This window comes from Lissotriton helveticus, chromosome 1_1, assembly GCF_964261635.1.
Source record: "Lissotriton helveticus chromosome 1_1, aLisHel1.1, whole genome shotgun sequence".
In the NCBI taxonomy this organism is placed as follows: domain Eukaryota; kingdom Metazoa; phylum Chordata; class Amphibia; order Caudata; family Salamandridae; genus Lissotriton; species Lissotriton helveticus.
In genome coordinates, this window is record NC_136057.1 from 560,780,157 (window position 1) to 560,799,796 (window position 19,640).

Genomic DNA, 19,640 nt, shown 5'->3' on the forward strand with positions numbered 1-19,640 from the left:
CACCCAAGCATTCCATCCATGTCAATCACACTCACATTCTAACCTGGAACACTCACACTGGCTGAGTAGCTAGATGCAGAGAAGTGCAGTAATATAAACACTAAACTCAGAACACTACATATTGTTAAGAACAAACTAGTTGCATTTTGCAACAAACTATCCATTGTATTAAATCCCTGCAAAGGTCAACACCAGAGAAAAAGCATCTCGAAAAGAAGGCCTTTAAGTTAGCATTGCACAGTTAAATGAAATAACCCTTTTAACTCTACCTCAATTATAAAGAAATTAAATGATATCACATAAAAATGCATGAACTGTGCAAAATATTATTACATGGAAATAACTAATGTAAGAAATATCCTACAGCCACATATTTTTTACTATTCATAGAAATGCATGTTTTTCAAGAAACATATTTCTAATATCGTTAGAAGGTCTTCATAAACTATATCTTTAATATCATTCTGCAAAAAACAAGTTTATACTTCAATGTTGACACATTTTTGCACCGTCTTTTCCTCCTGGTGCATATTAGCAAAAAGCATCAAAACACTAGGACACTTTATTTTGCATAAACTCCATTAATATGCCTAAGTATCATTAGTGCAACTTTGTTTATATGCATTAATATTACCTTATGTATGTTTTCTTCATCTTACATTTTAAAGCCCACGTTTGCAGTGCTTCTACTACACTTGTCTGTTTCATGTATAACTGCATCTGCCATGTCAACATATACTTTCAACTTTTTGTGTTCTCTATGTATAAATGTGTTATGGTTTTTCATATTCTAACCGGAACACCATTATGAATAATCCCAATACAATGTGCTCCAGACTTGACTCTAGTCCCAGTCACCACAGCAAAGTTTTCAGGACAGGTGAACACATTCTGATTGGGGCAATTTTGCTTTTGTAGAAAGTGACGGTAACTACGAGGAAGACTATCTCCAACTCGGGGTGAGATAAAAAGAATATATATATATATATTGATCCAATGATCTATGGCGATAACATTGAAATTTGTGGCACGAAGTTAATTGGACTATTGCGCATAATTGTGTGTTATATTCTGTAGAAAATTAAAACCATTTTTAATTTTCTCGCTAGAAAATCAATGTCCCTCCCCTCATCGGACACCGTAGCGCGTGCATTTTAATGCCGCATTGACTCCTCCTTTGCTGATACCATGATTAGATCAGGCGAAAATCGCTTGTATATGGTAGATGATAACCATTAAGCGTTTGACGTATGCCTGACCCCAACATGTCCGTCGCAGTGGAGTCGCTACTGGCCATGCGCCGTAGCACATGCGCAGTTCGGCGCGAGTGATGTCCTGTCGTTCGCTGGATGTGTGGAGTGGTCTCTTTTAGCTGCTTCTGAATCTTCTAGCGGTGCCCGAGTAACTACCGCCATGGCGGCCCCTAATGGCAGCGGGGCACATGAGTCCCCAGAGGAGACGAGCAGTGGGCCGCAGAGGCGTAGCCGTCGTAGGGCGGCCGCACGTCGGGACAGCGAGAGCTTGCAGGCCCCCGGTGATAGGAAGGAGCTCACCGCGGTGCACAGGGATGTGGTAGAGGAGGCTGGTCGTTCTTCTGCCAGCTTAATCCTCGGAGAATGCTGTCCTCACAGCCCATCCAGCAGCAGGCAAGGCAAGGCAGAAGGTCTGCCGCCACCATCAGGGAGCAATGGTGGAGATAGTGAGGAGCACAACGGCACTGGCCCGGCAGCCTCTGGAGGAGACGATGGTTACGGAAGTGGAGGAGGAGGAAGCGGTGGAGCCCAGCATGGCAGGAGGGCTAGTCTTGAGATCTCCTCTGACGGTGAACCACTGAGCCGCATGGACTCGGAAGACAGGTCAGTGGGGGCGTGCCAAAGAGAGCGTTGCGCACTTAACAGTAGCTCTGCTCCCAATGTGCCGGTTGTGACCCCATGACACTTGCAGTGGCTGTCTCCTAGTTGGACACTATTACTATACCTACCACACCTGTGCACGCAGAAATAAGATGAGAGCAAATTTCATAAATAAAGTGTGACTGTGTGTGGGAGAAATCTGACCCAGCAGAATCTTTATGTGGCAGAGTCCAAGTGTACTCAGGCGTGAAACTGTCCTCGACACCACTGGAACACTCGTTTAATCCGAGCTAGATGGTGTACTTGTATGCAGTGTGTTTCCGAATGCGGTTGCAAGATGTGATCAGTCTTGTATGTGCAGATCCACGAGACTGATTTATGTAAATGTTGTTAATGCAATGTTTATTATTTAGCACTGTACGCGACATTTTAACCAAAGCCTGCAGAACTGTATGCAAATGCTGATAATGAGTATCAGGAAAAGTAAGTCTTTGGCTGTTATTGATATATTTTAAAACGTATTTAATATGCAGTGTGCTTTGACGCCTTTAATGGCGCCTCTTGTTGTATAGATACACGAATTACTGGAAACATATGCCCTCTAATCTCTGATATATGTATCAAGGATACTCCTGTTTTCCATCAACAGTGAATAAACGCTAAACAAACCACATTAGAAGGGAGCATGTTGGCACTCCGAGTCTACGTTTAGTTTGCAGACTGTTTCTTAGATGACCACGACCCTTTGATGTTCCAACACAGCAGAGCTGGTCTCTCAACTTTGGTCCTGGATGGGCCTTTCATCTTTGACCGTATGTCTTGCAGCTGATTCAGTGACACGCTTTTTTTTTGGTTGCACCAAATACTGCAACCTTGTACCCGGGCAGGTGTTGAAAACGTGTGCTGTTTGGGTGACCAGTGATTAGTCTGTGATGCATATTTTTGTATTTATTTACTACTGTTTCATAGGCATAAGGTGATAAACTAGGTATGTATAGTATGCGTTTTTGGAGTGCTAAATGAAGTGCGCTTGTTTTTTTTTTATCTATCACCTAACCCTTTTCTTACCTACAGTTCAGTGCGTGCTCGATAACATTTCTAAACGCCCAGGCATCGTTTTCCTTTGATTCTTGTTTTGTAACTAGTATATGTTTTTGCTGGTCAGGCTTTTACCTTCAACGAGGGATCGACATGGACGTACGTTTTTAGTAGTTATACTATCGCAAGGTTTGTTTTCAGCCCGCATAGAATTAACAATTCTTGAAGCCACTTTTTTAGCTGCCTGTAATGTTTATTTGAAATGGAAATATGCCAAAGGATCCAACGTGCCTTCTTCAGGCACACCTCATTCAATGATTTGCCGAGAATATAAATTCGAGTCTTTTTTTTAATTTATTTTTTTACTTCAGCGCCACTCTTCCTATCTGACATACCCGGTGTATTACTGTATTAGAATATTTGAACAAGGCCTCTTCTCTCTTTTTTTTTTTTTTTATAGGAAGCATGTTTGAAACTACTGAAATAGGCAGGGTTTGCATCTACTGTAACATTTACATATTGCATAATTACATGAAACTGAATACATCCTTCTATAATGCTTCAACCTTTTAAATGTTTACAAATGTTAACGTTTTTCGGTACTAAGCATTAAAAAACCACGTTGGTTTTTTGGCTGTTTTCTGGGGTTTTTTAAACGAAGTTTTGCAAATTTGAAAATGGTTTTGCATTGTCTTTTTTTAAATACATTCTTGCGGGCTAAAACAAATAAAGTTCAGTGATGAAAAAAGTGTACGCCTGACGACTTTCAATATGCGGGCAGTCTTTTTTTTACCTTTTTATTGACTTTTACATTTACCTCGTTGCCAGATGCAGCTTTAACACGCAACGTTGCAAACTAAATTTATAATGGACCTTAGGGGTTTGCAGGCCTACTAACCACTGTTCCGTAATTTAACACGTTGTAACCAGTTGGTGCTTTTATATTATTTTTTGTAAGTAATAATAATCTAAAAACTAAGTTGTGCAAGTATGCTCGAGACAGTCTAAGAACCGTAAACTGTTTGAAACTTGTGCATTTCTAGTGCAGCACTCGCTAGAGATGCCCGTTAGTTCAGAAGTGTTCCGATTCAAGACAAAATATGGTTTATGAACAACTGCCTGTTTCAGGTGACAAGAGTAGACGCGACTGCTATATCTTTAGAAGACCATGCCCTACCCGGAATTCTCGGTTCTACTTAGACGTGATTGGAATTGCTAATAAATGTCACGCACCAGGATACTTTGTGTAGTGATGCTGCTCTTGCCTCTTACTTGCTCTGAAAGAAAATTAAACCCGTTCTTCGTGTACTCTGTACTTTGGCACTGATCATTTACTTAGCCAAACCTGCCTTCCACACATGCTTTCGCCTGTTTAACGCTTTTTGATTAATGGATAAGCGATAGCTAGAAATCGATGCGCATTTAATTTCTTTTTACATCGTGCACCTTCAGCGTAACATACTGTATGAATATTGCACATTTCCTATTGGAAATGTTGGCACAATTGTTAAAGTTAATATTTTAAGTTACGCATGTCTCGTGGAAAAATATTTAAGCATGTATTTAACATGCTGAAGAGCATTAGCACTTGAACGTGTACATTGTTTAGACCTACATAGGTTCGATTTCTGGTAATTTTCCATGAAAGACGTTAGTAGATTTGTGTGGCTTGATTGCACAGTTGTTTGTGAAATACTGTTTCCATTGCTGTTAAAGTATACATAACCGTGGGCAGTGATTCCTCCCAGAGAAGTATTATTTTCTCTCCTCATACAGTCTACTGTTAGTGTGTTAATCTGTCTCCCAAGGAAGTCTTGGGTTGCAATGCACGAGGGACTATTTTACTTCTCAAAAGTACATCGAATACTCGCACATTACATTATTTTTCTCACAGATTAAATGTATACTTACGGAAAGTAAGTGTTTTTTTCCACTGCGGAAGGATTTTTAATGGTTAGTGAAGGCTCGATACAAGCTAGATCAATTAGTTGTACTACGGCTTGCTTATTCAATGAAAAGAGATGTGCTTACAGATCACATTAACAGGCTTCATTCCTTTACACTAATCAACACTAAAGCAAATGAAAGAAAGGCAAATTAGCAATGTGGCTTATGTCTTAAATTTATAAATGGTAAGTGAAAGGTGTTTCTTGGTCATTGCCTCATCAGCAGAGAGTAGAAATTTGAGTTAGGCGATGCTTGAAATGCTGCTTATAGTCTCTTTAAAATGCCCCTTCAGTCATGGAAGTACATCTCATGACTCATCAGTTTTTCTCAGCGAGTTTGCAGAATAACTTTAAACAATTCCCCTTTCTCATGTAGTTATTGGACACATTTATAATAAGATACACCATACATTTTGTGCATTTTCATATTCATATTCTAATTTTGCCTATTTGCAGATAATGTTGAATAAAAATAGTTTTAATATTTTTACAAATGCTCTGGAGATCCAATTATCTAAAATAGTCCAACATGTCTTGCAGTGCAGACTTCATTATTCAAATACATGAGTGAGTTTAAATCAAATGTTAGGCTTTTGCCAGCACCTATTGTGGTTCTTTGATTCAAGGCTTTCCTTAGTTTCTATCAGCATAGCTTTTGGAATTTGTGAAAGCTTATTAACATTAAAACTGGCCAAATTATTGGGATCACGTTTTTTTCTGCTCTGGAAGGATGTCTTCTCACTCAAAGTGTTCTTGCTTTGTCATTCCTTGTAAATAAAAGAACATGGTTTACCTGCATGGTTGATATTAGCTTCGGACCTAGTTCCTGCTTTGTGGTACCTTACGTCTGCTTATCTAAAAATCTTGCGTATGTTCATATACTGTCTTTTGAACCGGTTTTTATAAAGAAACATCTCAACCTGTGTATTGTAATGAACACGACGACGTAGGATAGTGCCCAGATGGTTGTGTGAGAAAATTGACTTGGAAAAATATAGACTATAAAAAATGATTGACATATAGACTACAAATATCAAGATCGCTCAAAAGTGTCTATTTACAAAAAAAATACCTGTTTAAGCTTCCTCAATTTATTGGCCAACTATATAGCTAGACTGGGTTCAATTATTATTCTAATTCTGGTTCAAGAAAAGTGTAGGAAACTGCTTTATGGTGATATTAGTTACATAGATATTTTTGTCATGCACTGTTTTGTGACAATTGTTGTAGTCTTTAATTTCCAATGTTTCTCCCCTATTCGGTCACAATGAAACAAATCGAATTGAAGACTAAAATCTGAATTGAATTGAATTTACTTGCAGTTGGCTTTGTGCCCAATGGTGTCAACTCCATCTCATAATTCAATGGATGTGGCTAACAAAATGTATTCACCTCTGTTGTATTCCCACACATTTCCTTCAAACGTACAAAATACAATTTTTAGTAGCACCTGAAATTTCATGATACTATTGAGGACATTTTCCCTTCATTGGACTGAACAAGCCACCATACAGCAGTTTACTGTAAGCTCCCAGAAGTGTTCATAAATTATAATTTTGTTGGTAGTCTAGATTGTTTTAATTATACCAGAGGATGTCATGATCATGACGTTCTTCTGTGATTGGCACGCTTAGTAAGATGTGTTTGGGGTTTTTGCAGTGTCAAAGAATGTCAGACATTAGAAAAACTGTATGTTGATTCAAAGCATAGTCCATCTTGAAAGATGAAAGAGACTACACGGCTCGGCCAGGTCTAAGCTGTGTCTGATTGGTAATTTTAACAAAAGCATTTTATCTGGAGAAAGGATCATTGGGAGTTTTAACAAAGCATTTTAATCTTGAGAAAGGTTTGGTATTTACTTACTGCGTATTTGCACATTGCTCAGCCCAGGCACCCCGGTACGTCACAGCAAGTGCCGATTGAACGAAGGGTGCTGAGGGGATAGAGCGTTTTTCACACTTCCGGGCTGGGGGCATTTCCGGCGCTCCGCGCTCTAGTCGGCCGCCGCCCAATACTTATTTATTCCAATGCCAGAACGGACTCGCAGCAGGCACGCCACCGGCACGCCTCCGTCCGCACCTGGAAGGGGCCCAGGGTCACATCCCCTACACAAAAAAAGACAGGCCCAGAGAGGATTAGATATTCTAGTCTTGAGTTGCTCACACTCAGAACTAGGTCATGTTTTCCCACAATTGCGATGCGATGGAAACCAAACAATGTCCAACCTGCCAATGTGCTTTCAAATTTACACACCCCAGACACATCATAATAGGTTAAATAAAAATATTACTAAGGCAGGACTAATCAACTCCAGATCCTTAGTTAAGCACAACACTGAAATGGCGGAGCTAATAGAAACCCAAACCCTTGACCTTATATTCATTACCGAGATTTGGGCAGATGAGGCCTCGGATATAGATTTAGCCTTAGCCATTCCGGAGGGGTTCTCTATAATCAGGGCGGACAGAAAAGGGAAACAGGGGGTGGCCTGGCCATCATATTTAGAAACAAACTGAGGGTTAAGGGCTCAGATCAGGGCAGTAACCCAGACCGTGAGACTCTAGCCTTTCAGATTAATATCACTAGCAGCTATACCTTTTAATGGCCTTTTGATATATGGACCTCCTAGGGCCAAAACACCTCTCGCCCAACTATTTAGCCCATTTCTGGAATCCAGCGTGAAGAGCTCAGACTTTACCATCCTGGGGGACTTCAACCTGTGTTTGGAAAAAAGCTCCGACACAGCCACAACAGTACTTAGGGATGCACTGGCCAACTTAGCCATGGATCAGTTGGTCAAGCAGGACACTAATAGAACAGGTCACACTCTCGATGGGATCTTTACGTCCTTTAGGGTTGCATGGAAATAGTGGAAACCTTGCAAGTCCCGTGGTCAGACCATAAGGTGATTATTTTCTCAATAGAGGTGAAAGAGGAGGCTACCGCACCCGCTCCACAATCCAGGAACGTCACATACTACTAGGACCAACTCTTCGAAATTAAAGGAACAACTTCTTCTATCAGTTCCTGAACTGGCTCCAGACAGTCATACGGCCATATATCAAATTACAAACTGGATAAACTCAGCAGTTAGAGTTGCAGTCCCTCAAAGAAAAGCCATTTTTAGGAGGAAAACCCTCTCTCAACCGTGGTTCTCTGAATCTCTTAAGACGCAAAAACAAAACTGTAGGAAGGCTGAAAAGAGATGGAGGACAAAAAACGACCAAGGACTCAAAGAAGACTATAAAACCTCCCAGGCCGTCTACAAAATAATGATTTTAGCAGAAAAAAGTAGATATTTCACTCGAAATTAACAAAGCAAAAAACTCCAGCAGAAAACTCTTTGCCACCGTGAAAAAATTAACAAAAACTGACAGTAACAATTCGATGGTAGTGAGTGCCGATTTTTGCAATAATCTGGGCCAATTCTTCGTCAATAAAGTGACCTCAGTCTGAGTCTTTTAAAAGGACCGATAAGGATCTACCCGTACAGCCAAACATTGAACCTAACAAGGGGCCTCTTCCGATGAAACAGGATCCCTGGCTTCATTTCTCGCAACCCTCAGTGGAACAGATTCTGCAGGTGGTTAAGACCACCAGATCTGGTGGTCCAATGGACCCATGCCCACCGAAAGTGATGTAGTTATTTCCCGAACTGCTGAGCGAGCAATTAGAAAAGCTATTTCTACAAATATTAAAATCAGGCCTCTTCCCTGATGCATGGAAAACTACCTCAGTGATGCCACTATTAAAAAAAATCAAACCTAGACCCCCAAGAACTTGGTAACTATAGACCTATTACAAGGATACCCTTCGCTGCAAAAGTTCTAGAGAAACTATTGAATAAACAGCTTGCCCAATTCCTCTCGGATGGTAATGCATTATACTACTCGCAGTTTGGTTTCCTAGAGGGACATGGAACTGAAACAGCTCTGCTTATGGCAGTGGATGAATTCAGGAGTGTTCTGGATGCCGGAGGAAAGGCCGCCTTTGTTCTTCTGGACCTCTCGGCGGCCTTCGATACGGTCAACCATGGAACACTCCTGACCCGGCTGGCCGAAGCCGGAGTTCATACCTCGGCACGTACGCTACTGGCATCATATGTCTAACAGAACTTTTACAGTTGAGCTGGGGGAGGCAAAATCCAAACCATTCAACTCACTGTGTGGTGTACCCCAGGGGTCTTCCTTAAGCCCCACCCTTTTCAACTTGTATGTAGCACCTTTATCGGCAATTATAAGAAACCGTGGTTTCCTTCCGGTTTCCTATGCCTACGACACCCAAATAGTGGTGTCCATTGCTAAGAATGCTAAAGAGTCGGCTGATAAATTTAAAGACTGTATGACGCAAGTCAATCAATGGATGCAGAGTAACTGCCTGAAATTAAATGGAGACAAAAGCGAAGTAATGTTACTTGGGTCAGATCCAGACATCTGGTCCTCGGTGTGGTGGCCAGACAGTCTGGACAATTGCCCACCTCCAGTAAACCAAGTGAAAGACCTAGGTATGTCACTGGACAACAAACTTTCATTTGATGCCAAGTCAAACAAAATGGCATCCTCAGTTTGGTACCTATTGAAAATGATAAGGAAGCTCCTCCCATTTATTCCCCTTGATGCACGGAAAACGGTGGTAACAGCTCTGGCCTTATCAAGACTAAATTATAGGAATGCCCTGTACGCTGGAGTACAGGCCCAGTACCTAGCAAAACTTCAGCGGTTGCAAAATGCAGCAACGAGACTGGTGCTGGACGTCCCTAAGTATGAGCCAATTGCACACAGACTAAATTCCCACCCCTGGCTCCCAATTGCCAAAAGAGTGAAGTTTAAATCTGTCTGCTTGGCCTATAAGGCTCTTCGTGGATGTGGCTCTCAGTTTCTAAAAACTCATCTTAAACTGTACGAGCCTTCCAGGACTCTTAGATCTAGCCAAGCCAAATTGATTCAGGTCCCAAAACACAGAATGGCCAGGTGGGGAGGAAGAAGCTTCCTGTTGCATACAGCTAAGGCCTGGAACCGTCTCCCAATTTATATAAAAAATAGTCCATCACTGCTCTCCTTCAGGAAAGAAGTGAAAACATGGCTTTTCACTGCCATCTAGAGCTTAATCCTGTCGGATCCCGAGTCTCTTTGAATCTACCCAGCGCCAAGACGTCAATGGGCAATCGCGCGCTTTATACATTTATAAATCAAATCAATAAAATCATCTTTAAAACTTGAACAGGTGCATTTTAGGAAGCTTCCTAAAAATAACTGCAGCAGAACCAATCTGATAATTCAGTGCATAGTTGATCTTTACAAATATAAGCAGTAGCATTTCTAAAAACATTGAAAATTTCTTCTATGAAGTTGAAGGAAAAGGTCAGTTTCATAATGTATCCATAGCGTGCACAAAGGACATAGATTTAAAAAGTTGGAAATGTTTGATCTTTCAGGACTCGTTACATCAAAATTTGTACATTATTAAGTAAACCACCTGAAGCGTTCATGAATTTTATAGGAGAGCATTACATTTTGAAAAGTAGCTCAACACTGCTTGCAATTGGATAACATGTTTGGGAACCAGCAAGAAGGATGTCTTCAAGATGGTATTCTATGAAAGGAATATATCTCTCTATATCTCTCAGTCTCTATCTCTACTTCGTATTTCCAAACTTAATTGCCCTGGTACGTAGGCTGGGCGTCCATAGGCATTTATTTTGTTGACTCATCTATCTGTATATCTATTTGTATATCTGTCTGTATGACTTTGCTCATATACTCAAGTCAGGAGCTGAAATATCTAAATCATTAATTTCTTAGACATTTAGCTACACTAGTAGATACAACAACAAGTGGGGTGCAAAGAACATTAAGTTCTAACACGTTAGCTCCACTCAGAAAAACTCAAACATCATGTAACCCTAATCACACCGATACCTCCAAATCATTAAAAGCAATATATTTCAACACACGTTCTATCCCTAAACGCGCAGTTGAAATATGGAGCCTCATGGCTACTAAATTACCAGATAAGTGTTTCATTACGGAAACTTGGTTATATGAGTATTCCTCCATAGATGTGAACACAGCCTTTCTGCCACAATACAACATAAGAGTGGACAGAGAAAAGAATAGAGGAGGAGGAGGAGGACTACTCATAGCCACTACACTTGGCCTATGTATTACCTCTCTAGAAACCATCAGTACTGACAAATTGAAACAATGTGTCTCTAATGTGGAGGGTCCATTAGGAGGGGTATGGAGAGAAGCATTAGTATATAGACCTCCTGGCCCTAAAAAGACTTACCACACAAGCTACTCGAGACAATTGCCCCATCGGTATTGGCCTCCGACCTTTTCCTTTTAATAGGAGATTTCAGCTACCACACTGAACTATTACATGATCCAGATTCAGATCAACTAATCTCAAGTATGAGCACCTTAGGACTAGCTCAATTGGTAACAGGGCCCACACACATCGCTGGTCACACACTTGACTTGCTGTTAACAAATTCTACAGAGGTTAAGGTTGAGCCACCACTACCATTATTATGGTCGGACCATGACCTACTAAAATTTGTTATACCGGTCGACACCATTAAATCAGCCCCCAGGAAAGAACCAATCTGGCGAAGATCATGGCGTAAAGTCACCTTACCCCTTTTTATTACCCACTTTAGCTCCACCCAATTTAGTTTAACAGATAACATTGAACAGGTAGAAATTTCCTTTGAAAAAACAATAACCGAGGTGCTTGACAAAATTGCCCCTCTCACAAGGGTAATAGCTGCTCCCTGGTTCACGGAATAATTGAATTCAACAAAGCTCTCCTGTAGGACAGCGGAGCGGAAATGGAGAAAAACAAAGATCCAACAGAACCTGAAACATATAAATGTATCCACCAGAATTATATGGAAAACATCAGACAAACAAAAAATACGATTTCTCCTAAATCGAATTGAAAAGGCAGCACACTCTAATACTGGCCAAAGTGATCAGGTCCTATGGTTTTGATGTTGTCATATGCCGACGACACTCTGATCCTGATCACTCTTGTCCCAGATCCTATGGAAACTAAGTCCTGTTTCAAAGACTGCATGTCCCACATTGAAAAGTGGATAAGCACAAATCATCTGCAACTAAATGGAGGAAAACTGAGGTCATGCTCTATAGCAAGGCTCATGAGCATTGGTCACACGACTGGTGGCCTTTAAGTCTTGGCCCCTGTCCGACCCCAACACAGATGGTCCGGAACCTAGGCTTCCAAATGGACAATAAACTATCAATGAAAAACCAGATTAATAAGACAATCCGCTCCTGCTTTGGCATCATGCGTAACTTACGCAAAGTCTTTAAATGGATTCCGACGGAGGTGAAACAACCCCTCGTCCAGGGACTGATTATCAGTCGTATGGACTATGGAAATGCCCTGTTGACGTCAATAAATGAAAACCTTCTTTCAAGGCTGCAGGTTCTGCAGAACACCGCAGCCAGGTTAGTACTCAATCTTCCACCAAGATCCCCCTTGGCACCTAACTTGAAACTTCTACACTGGCTGCCTTAAGAAAACGCATACATTTTAAGATTGTATGCTTAACGCACAAGAATATGTACGGAAGAGGCCCAGGTTTTTGGGCAAAAAAGTTACGTTGGTACTAACCTGGCAAAACTCTGAGATCTAGTAACCAATCACTTTTCGCCTTTCCCAGAATTCGCACTACCACAAATGGAGGGCGATCTTTCTCCTTCCTTGCTCCGACTCTCTGAAACAAACTGCCCCTACACCTACGCATCATCAATGACCATAACTGTTTCCGCAGGAAGTTAGACATGGCTGTTTGACATCTAACTGTATCAAATCAGGCTTATCTTTAGAGCCATCCGCTAGCGCCATGAGACTTTCGAGTGATATGTGCGCTAAATAAATATCCAATGAATGTAGTAGATAGTATCTTTTGTAATCAGCGTAGAGTTATTAGACATAATCATGTCAGCAGGATAATTTCTACATAACTTAGAAGACTTTGTGCACCAGGAATACTAACATATGTACATGTGCCTGTTTTGCTTGAGAAGATGGGCTATCTTTTAAGTGTTTACCACCGTATGAAGGGTGCAGGTAGTATGATGTTTAGCACCCTCAGTTCTTGATTATCTTTTTTTTGTCAATTGTTTCATAGAGAGTACAATGTTCTTAGTAGATACTTTTTAATACTCTGTTCTTTCAAACAAGCCACCTCTTTTACTAAAACACCAATTTTTAAGGCAAGTTCCCTCATTGCTATATTGTTATGGCTACATTGTTGTGCTTTCCAAAGCTCAACAGTGTAGCCATAACGATATAGCAATGAGGGAGCTCACCTCGAAAATTGGCGTTTTAGTAAAAGAGGTGGCGGGTTCGAAAGAACTCATGAAATCCTTGATGGCTTCACTTGAAGGGCAAGAGGGTAGCATCGCATAGCAAGAGCAGGGAGGTGACCCGCAGCATTACCTAAACCACTTCACCCACAGAGACCAGACCCACCTTCTATATATTTCAACCAGTTGGCAAAATCTGCCCTGCTGTGTCCTAACTCTACCAGACTCTCAACTAGCGGGCATGGCGATCGTAACCTGGAGTGCTGCTTAAGGCTACATAATGATAACACACAACAAGAGGGACCCATAAAACCAGTGAGCCGTAGCGCCCTAATGACAAGCCAATGCCACTTATGCAACCGAGACCCCCAATACTTATCAACACTTAAGCGACAAATCATAACTGAGAAAATATTGCCTAGTACGGCCCTGTTCACAAGGGGCTTCAATCGTGACACGCGCTACTTTAGTGAACAAGCTGGCAGAGCTGGGTAATATAGAGTGTACATGGTTAACATCCCCTAAGATAATACAAGGCAGCTGGGAGGATGGGGATTTGATAAAAAAACACAAGATGACCCACTGTATCGGGCACAGCTGACGATGCTTGTTGGTGGTGTGTTTGGATATAGTCAAAGCAGAAAGATATTGCTCTCACCGTTAACAGCAAGACCATAGTTGACAGTTTAATCAACATGGACCTAAGATTGTGCCCATTATTAAATTCATCAATAAGATTCAAGCTGAATAGACCAACCACCAGGGAGATTTTCTATTGGGCAATTCTTCGACCCGGGCCAATCATTCCTCAAATAGTCACAACATAGTAAATCTCAAGGCTGTAGAGTGCCTGCCTGAATCCTTCTCACCTCTGCACAGTGATCTTAATCGCACGTGCCAAAGGAACTAAAGACATAAACTATAGTGGGGCTATTATTTATTTATTTAATTTATATAGCGCAAATCCGCTACCCACCAAAGGGTTTCCCAGCGCTTGATAATTCAGAAGTGCGTTCTAGTGCCAAGCAATATTAGATGTTAAATAGCCAGGTTTTTAAGGCCTTTCTAAATTTCACGTGGCTCATCTCCGTACGTAATGCATATGGCATCGCATTCCAGAGAGACGGACCCAGGAAAACAAGATTTCCCACCTATCCGTGACAGTTTGATTTTAGGAATCACGAAGTTATTGGCTGTTGCTGACCTAAGGGTTCTAGATGGTTGGTAAGGACGGACACGTTTCTGCAAGTATTTTGGGGCAGTGCCAGTTGAAATTTTATGCATGAAGCACAAGGATTTAAACTTAATCCTATTTTAAACTTTCAGCCAATGTAGGTCACGAATGTATTTAGAAGTAGAGCAAGACATAGGGATTTTGAATAAGAGTCTCGCCGCCGCATTTTGCACCATTTGCATCCTTCTGATCGTAGTTTTTTTTGCCCCTAAATATAGCACATTGCTATAAACAAGCCTTGAAGTTACCAAAGCATTAATAACTGTTTTTTTTGTACAATCAGGTAGCATCCAACAGATTTTTTTTTAGCCATTTTAAGACTGCAAAACAGGTGGCTGAAGTCTTAACGGCTTGCTGGTGCATATTCAAAGATTCATCAATGATGATACCTAAATTTCGAGCCTGTTGGACTGGCATCGGAAGAGGGCCCATTTCAGATGGCCAATGCTGGGGTCCCCATAGTTCTTTATTTCTTCCTAGAACGATTAGCTCTGTTTTCTCGCCGTTTAATTTTAGAAAATTAGCTTGCATCCATCCCGCGATCTTACCCAGTCCTAGTTTTAACGTGGAAGTATGATCACTTTCTGCTGAAGAGAGAGCGAAAAGGAGCTGAGAATCGTCAGCATAGGAAAACATATTTAAACCTGCCTCTTCTACTATTCTGGCAAGTGGACTCATATATAAGTTAAAAAGCAATGGGCTTAGAATTGAACCTTTTTTATTTTTATTTTAATTTTTTTGAGTTTTATATAGCGCGAACTAGAACCGAATCAGTTATCAGAGCGCTTTACATAGCACCAGTTACGTTACATGAGGACACACTTTCATTTTAGGCACGGGGAGATTAAGTGATTTGCCCAGAATCACAGGGGGTTTTTGGCGTTGTTACCGAGACTCGAACCCAGTTCCCCAGGTCCGAGGTCGAGCGCCTTAGCCGTTAGGCCAACCCCTCTCCCCAACCTTGTGGTACTCCATGCTTAAGAGTTAAAGTCTCTGAGCAGGCAGACTGGGAGAAGACTTGAAACGTACGATTGCTTAGCAGGGACTTGATCCAGTTTATAGCAGCGCCATGAATACCTATAGAGGAGAGTGTTCGTAAAAGTACCGCGTGTGACACCGTATCAAACGCGGCACTAAGGTCTAATAATACGAGTGCAACCGTTTCTCCTCTATCCATCATGGCGCGGATGTTCTCTGTCACTCCAAGCAACGTAGTTTCAGTTGAAAAGCATACGCGGAAACCAGATTGTTGCGGGGGCAAGAGATCGTGCGTCCTTATAAACTCAGTGAGGGACTGAAGAACATGTTTTTCTAAAATTTTTGAAAAAATAGGCAAAAGAGAAATTGGCCTAAAATTTGAGGGCATGTTTGGATCAGCTCCAACTTTCTTCAACAATGGATGAACCATTGCATGCTTCCATTCTGCTGGAACATATTCTTCCTGAAGGGAAGCATTTAGAAGGTCCGTGATCGTAGTCATGGCGTTCCTATTTAATTGCTTTAGAATAGAACATGGTAGAGGGTCTTTTGGTGAGCCAGATTTGATCGTGTTTAGTAAGTCGATGACCGAATCAACACTCAGCAAAGGCCAACTTTCTAGTGTAGCGTGCATGTTAACAGTGACACTTGAATCTGATACATTAATATTATTGCATAAGTCCTCGGTTGGGCTGTTAAGGATAGTCGTGTTCGACTGATTTTGGTCCTTTTGTATACGTTCAATACCCTGGTAAATTTATCCACTTTATTTACAAAAAAGGAAGCTAATTGGTCACATTGCATTTTGTTTAAATCAGGAGGTGTTTGAACGGTATTTGACCCAGCGAGTTCTTTAACGATATTGAACAATGTTTTGGATTGGTTAAGAGCATCCGTAATCGTCATACAAACATATTCTGTTTTTGCTTTCCTGCACAGCATCTGATAGTATGTCAGTTTAGTTTTATATTCTTGTTTGGCTTCAAGGGAATAAGTTTTTCTCCAGTTGCGCTCAGCGCTTTTACATTTGGTTTTCTCTTTTTTCAAAATATCACTGAACCAGGGGGGCGATGGACGTGACCTCTTAATTTCGTTTTGGGTAGGCACGTATCAATGGCTGTCATGAGCCATTTCTGTACTAGTGGGGAAAGATTTTTAACCTCTGTCTTTGTGCATGGGGTATGTGCTTCAAGGAATGCATTTAGAGCATCAATATCTAACTTTTTCCACTTCCTAATGTATTGATTAGTGTTCAATGTATTTTCATTTTGTCCTGTATTTATTTGAATGGAGAATTTAATTACAAAATGGTCAGACCAAGGAATAGGTAGGGCGGGGAACATAATCATGTCTGTAATATTGGAAAAGACAGGATCTAATAGGTGACCAGCACGATGTGTGGGCCCGGTATTTCTCAAATTTAGGTTAAGGGAAGCTAAATCGGCAATAAGATCAATAGCAGTTATACAATCCTCTTTGTCCAAGTGTACATTTAAGTCGCCAATGATTGTGAAATTTGCCGCCTTCATTACCAAAGGGCTGAGCAGGTCTGAGAAGGTGGTTTGCCACTTAGATACTGCACCAGGCGGTCGATAGACAAGGACACCTGAAAAGGTGTAGTTGGGAGCAAGTATAAGCATAAAAATAGCACCTTCACAACCAGAGCATGGAAGTGTGCTAAATTCACAATTATAGTTTTTCTTAAAAATAATAGCTAGACCTCCACCTAGTTTCAATGGTCTATCCTGTCTGACAATCGCATATGAGCCCGGGAGAGCTGCTGCAATGTCAGGACCAGAACTGTCCTGAAGCCAAGTTTCTGTCAAAAATAAGGCATCGGGTGCCTCATCAAGTAACAAATTAAAAATCTCCGTCTTATGTCCAGGAAGAGAACGACAATTCAAACTCAGAAAGGAAAAAGTCTGAGATGTATTATCAGAGGATGTTTTACAAGTTCTGACTTCACTGGTTTTAGTTCCCACTGGATTAGTAGTGATATTACAATTTTGGCAAACATCTCTTTTTCCTAATTCTAGTAAAATGCAAAGAGGTGACCTAGGGATTCTTAAAGATCGTATATATTCCGATGTATATGTAATACCAATATTCGGAGTTTTCTCCGCCTCATGTAATACCTGTGAAGGATCCTTACTAATAGGTGTTGGTAACGCCATAGCCCTATGGCACGTCCGAGGCGCGGACGGGCGCAGACGGGCTGACTCAGGCGTGACTCCAGCGCTGATCAAGGCGCTTCCGCAAACACGTGTCCGCTAGCACGGAGAACGACTGTTTCCTTAAGTACTGGAGACTAGAGCGCTCTCACCGCTGTCGTCTCCCACCCAAGATGGCCGCCGTTGGGGGATGTTATCCCTAAGGCTTGGTTTACAGCCCTAAGATCGGCTGAGACCGTGTGAAATGCGGCGAAAATAGGTGCAGGCAGCTAATGAGTATGCTGTGTGCAAACAGAGTGGAAAATACAATTTTTTAAAATTCGACGATTAAAATAGTAATAGAACACAATCTAAATTCCTCAATTCAGCTAGAGTGAGCAGCGCCTCAGAGAGGACAAGTAAAGTGCTGGCAAACGCTTAGAATCTTGCGTCTGCTTTCCCTGGGGCTCCTTAAGTACTGGAGACAAGAGCGCTCTCACCGCTGTCGCCTCCCACCCAAGATGGCCGCCGTTGGGGATGTTATCCCTAAGGCTCGGTTTACAGCCCTAAGATCGGCTGAGACCGTGTGAAATGCGGCGAAAATAGGTGCAGGCAGTTAATGAGTATGCTGTGTGCAAACAGAGTGGAAAATACAATTTTTTTAAATTCGGTGATTAAAATAGTAATAGCACACAATCTAAATTCCTCAATTCAGCTAGAGTCAGCAGCGCCTCACAGAGGACAAGTAAAGTGCTGGCAAACGCTTAGAATCTCGCGTCTGCTTTCCCTGGGGCTCCTTAAGTAATGGAGACTATTAACCAGGTAACTTGGGTGGTGGGGTGTGGTGTAGCGCTAAGCACCCCCCAAACATCAGTATGGAAAAGAGACAAGAGTCTGTGTTACACAGCTTAGACAACCCAAGGTCGGAATCCATACACCTAGTTTCCTGGAATGTGGCAGGACTAAGGCAAAAGTAAATAAACTGGTTGAGGTACTCTAGCCTGTTTGAGTCTATCTGCCTCTTCCAGGAGACGTGGCTATTGGAACAACCATACAAGTTAGGTTATAACACCTTCGATATCAACGCAACTGCCTCGACGAGTGACAGATCATTGGGGTGGGGGGGGGGGGTGGGGGGGGGGTTGGTTCTATGGATTAACCACATTAGTGCTAAGGCAATTCCTCCTCTGCGCTGCATGACCTATTTTCCCATTGTTCATGACGAGCTCAGCTCGTCATGAGCACAGGAGCAGTGCACTGCATGACCAGCTGAGCTCGTCATGAGCATGCAAGGGGTTAATATCTCCCTAAACGACTCTATAACGTGCTTCCCATAGACTCGTTATACCTATTGGGTACAAGCATAAAAAAAGGCAATGGGATCCTAGCCCACTTTTTGAATGTTTCTTAGATCAAGGAGGAGCCGTTTGTCATCCCAGATGGTAGAAACATTAGACAGTGCCAATAGTTCTATTGTGCCCAAAGATACAATCATCACAGGTGTTGATTTTAATTCTATGTTCAAGCCAATCAGTGGTCCAGACCAGATCCTGGTGGAAGAAGACATGGTAAGAGACATTCTCACATTAGCAACAGGCCCACCGATACCTAGCCCAATAGCAGCCATGCACTCATACATCTAACACTAGAACACAGACTGAGAACCTGCAATGGAAGGATGTCCTCTGATATCCCCAACTCACGCACATTTAAAAGAGGCAACACACAATCAAAAATTGATTTAATTTTACATAGTGTAGCAGCTTGAAATAGGCTAATTGATTTTAAAAGAGATAGCAGGGAGGATAGTGATCACTGCTCGCTGTGCCTAGCGGTTTTTAAGATGTCTCCCAGAGTTGCTTGCGAATACTTGATGGGGATCCATCTCTAATACAGCCATCAATTGGGAACAACTGTAGATCAGTTAAGTGACCGTACATAGTGAGCAATATGGAGATCATGGCTAGCATTTACAACACTTTTTCTATTGAGCCTGTTTGTTGGTTATTCTCCATCCCAGAAATTCACCTTTCCCTGGTTGAAAATCTAAAGCCGCTATTAACCAAGTGACAATTACAGAAGGTAGGGCAAGGGACAAACAG

General features: G+C 41.6%; 1 protein-coding gene across 3 annotated transcripts in view; it reads left to right on the top strand.

Annotated features, from left to right (window-relative positions):
* Positions 1 to 349: 349 nt before the first annotated feature.
* The window catches only part of AEBP2 (AE binding protein 2), a 634,726-nt gene continuing 615,435 nt past the window's right edge, over positions 350 to 19,640 (top strand). For 2 of the 3 annotated variants that reach the window (XM_078674048.1, XM_078674047.1), the window contains exon 1: positions 350 to 1,856. In XM_078674048.1, coding sequence (XP_078530174.1) covers positions 1,414 to 1,856 — 443 coding nt within the window. In that variant the 5' untranslated portion in view covers positions 350 to 1,413. The remainder of the gene's footprint in view (positions 1,857 to 19,640) is intronic. The other variant, XM_078674049.1, reaches the window with a different exon arrangement.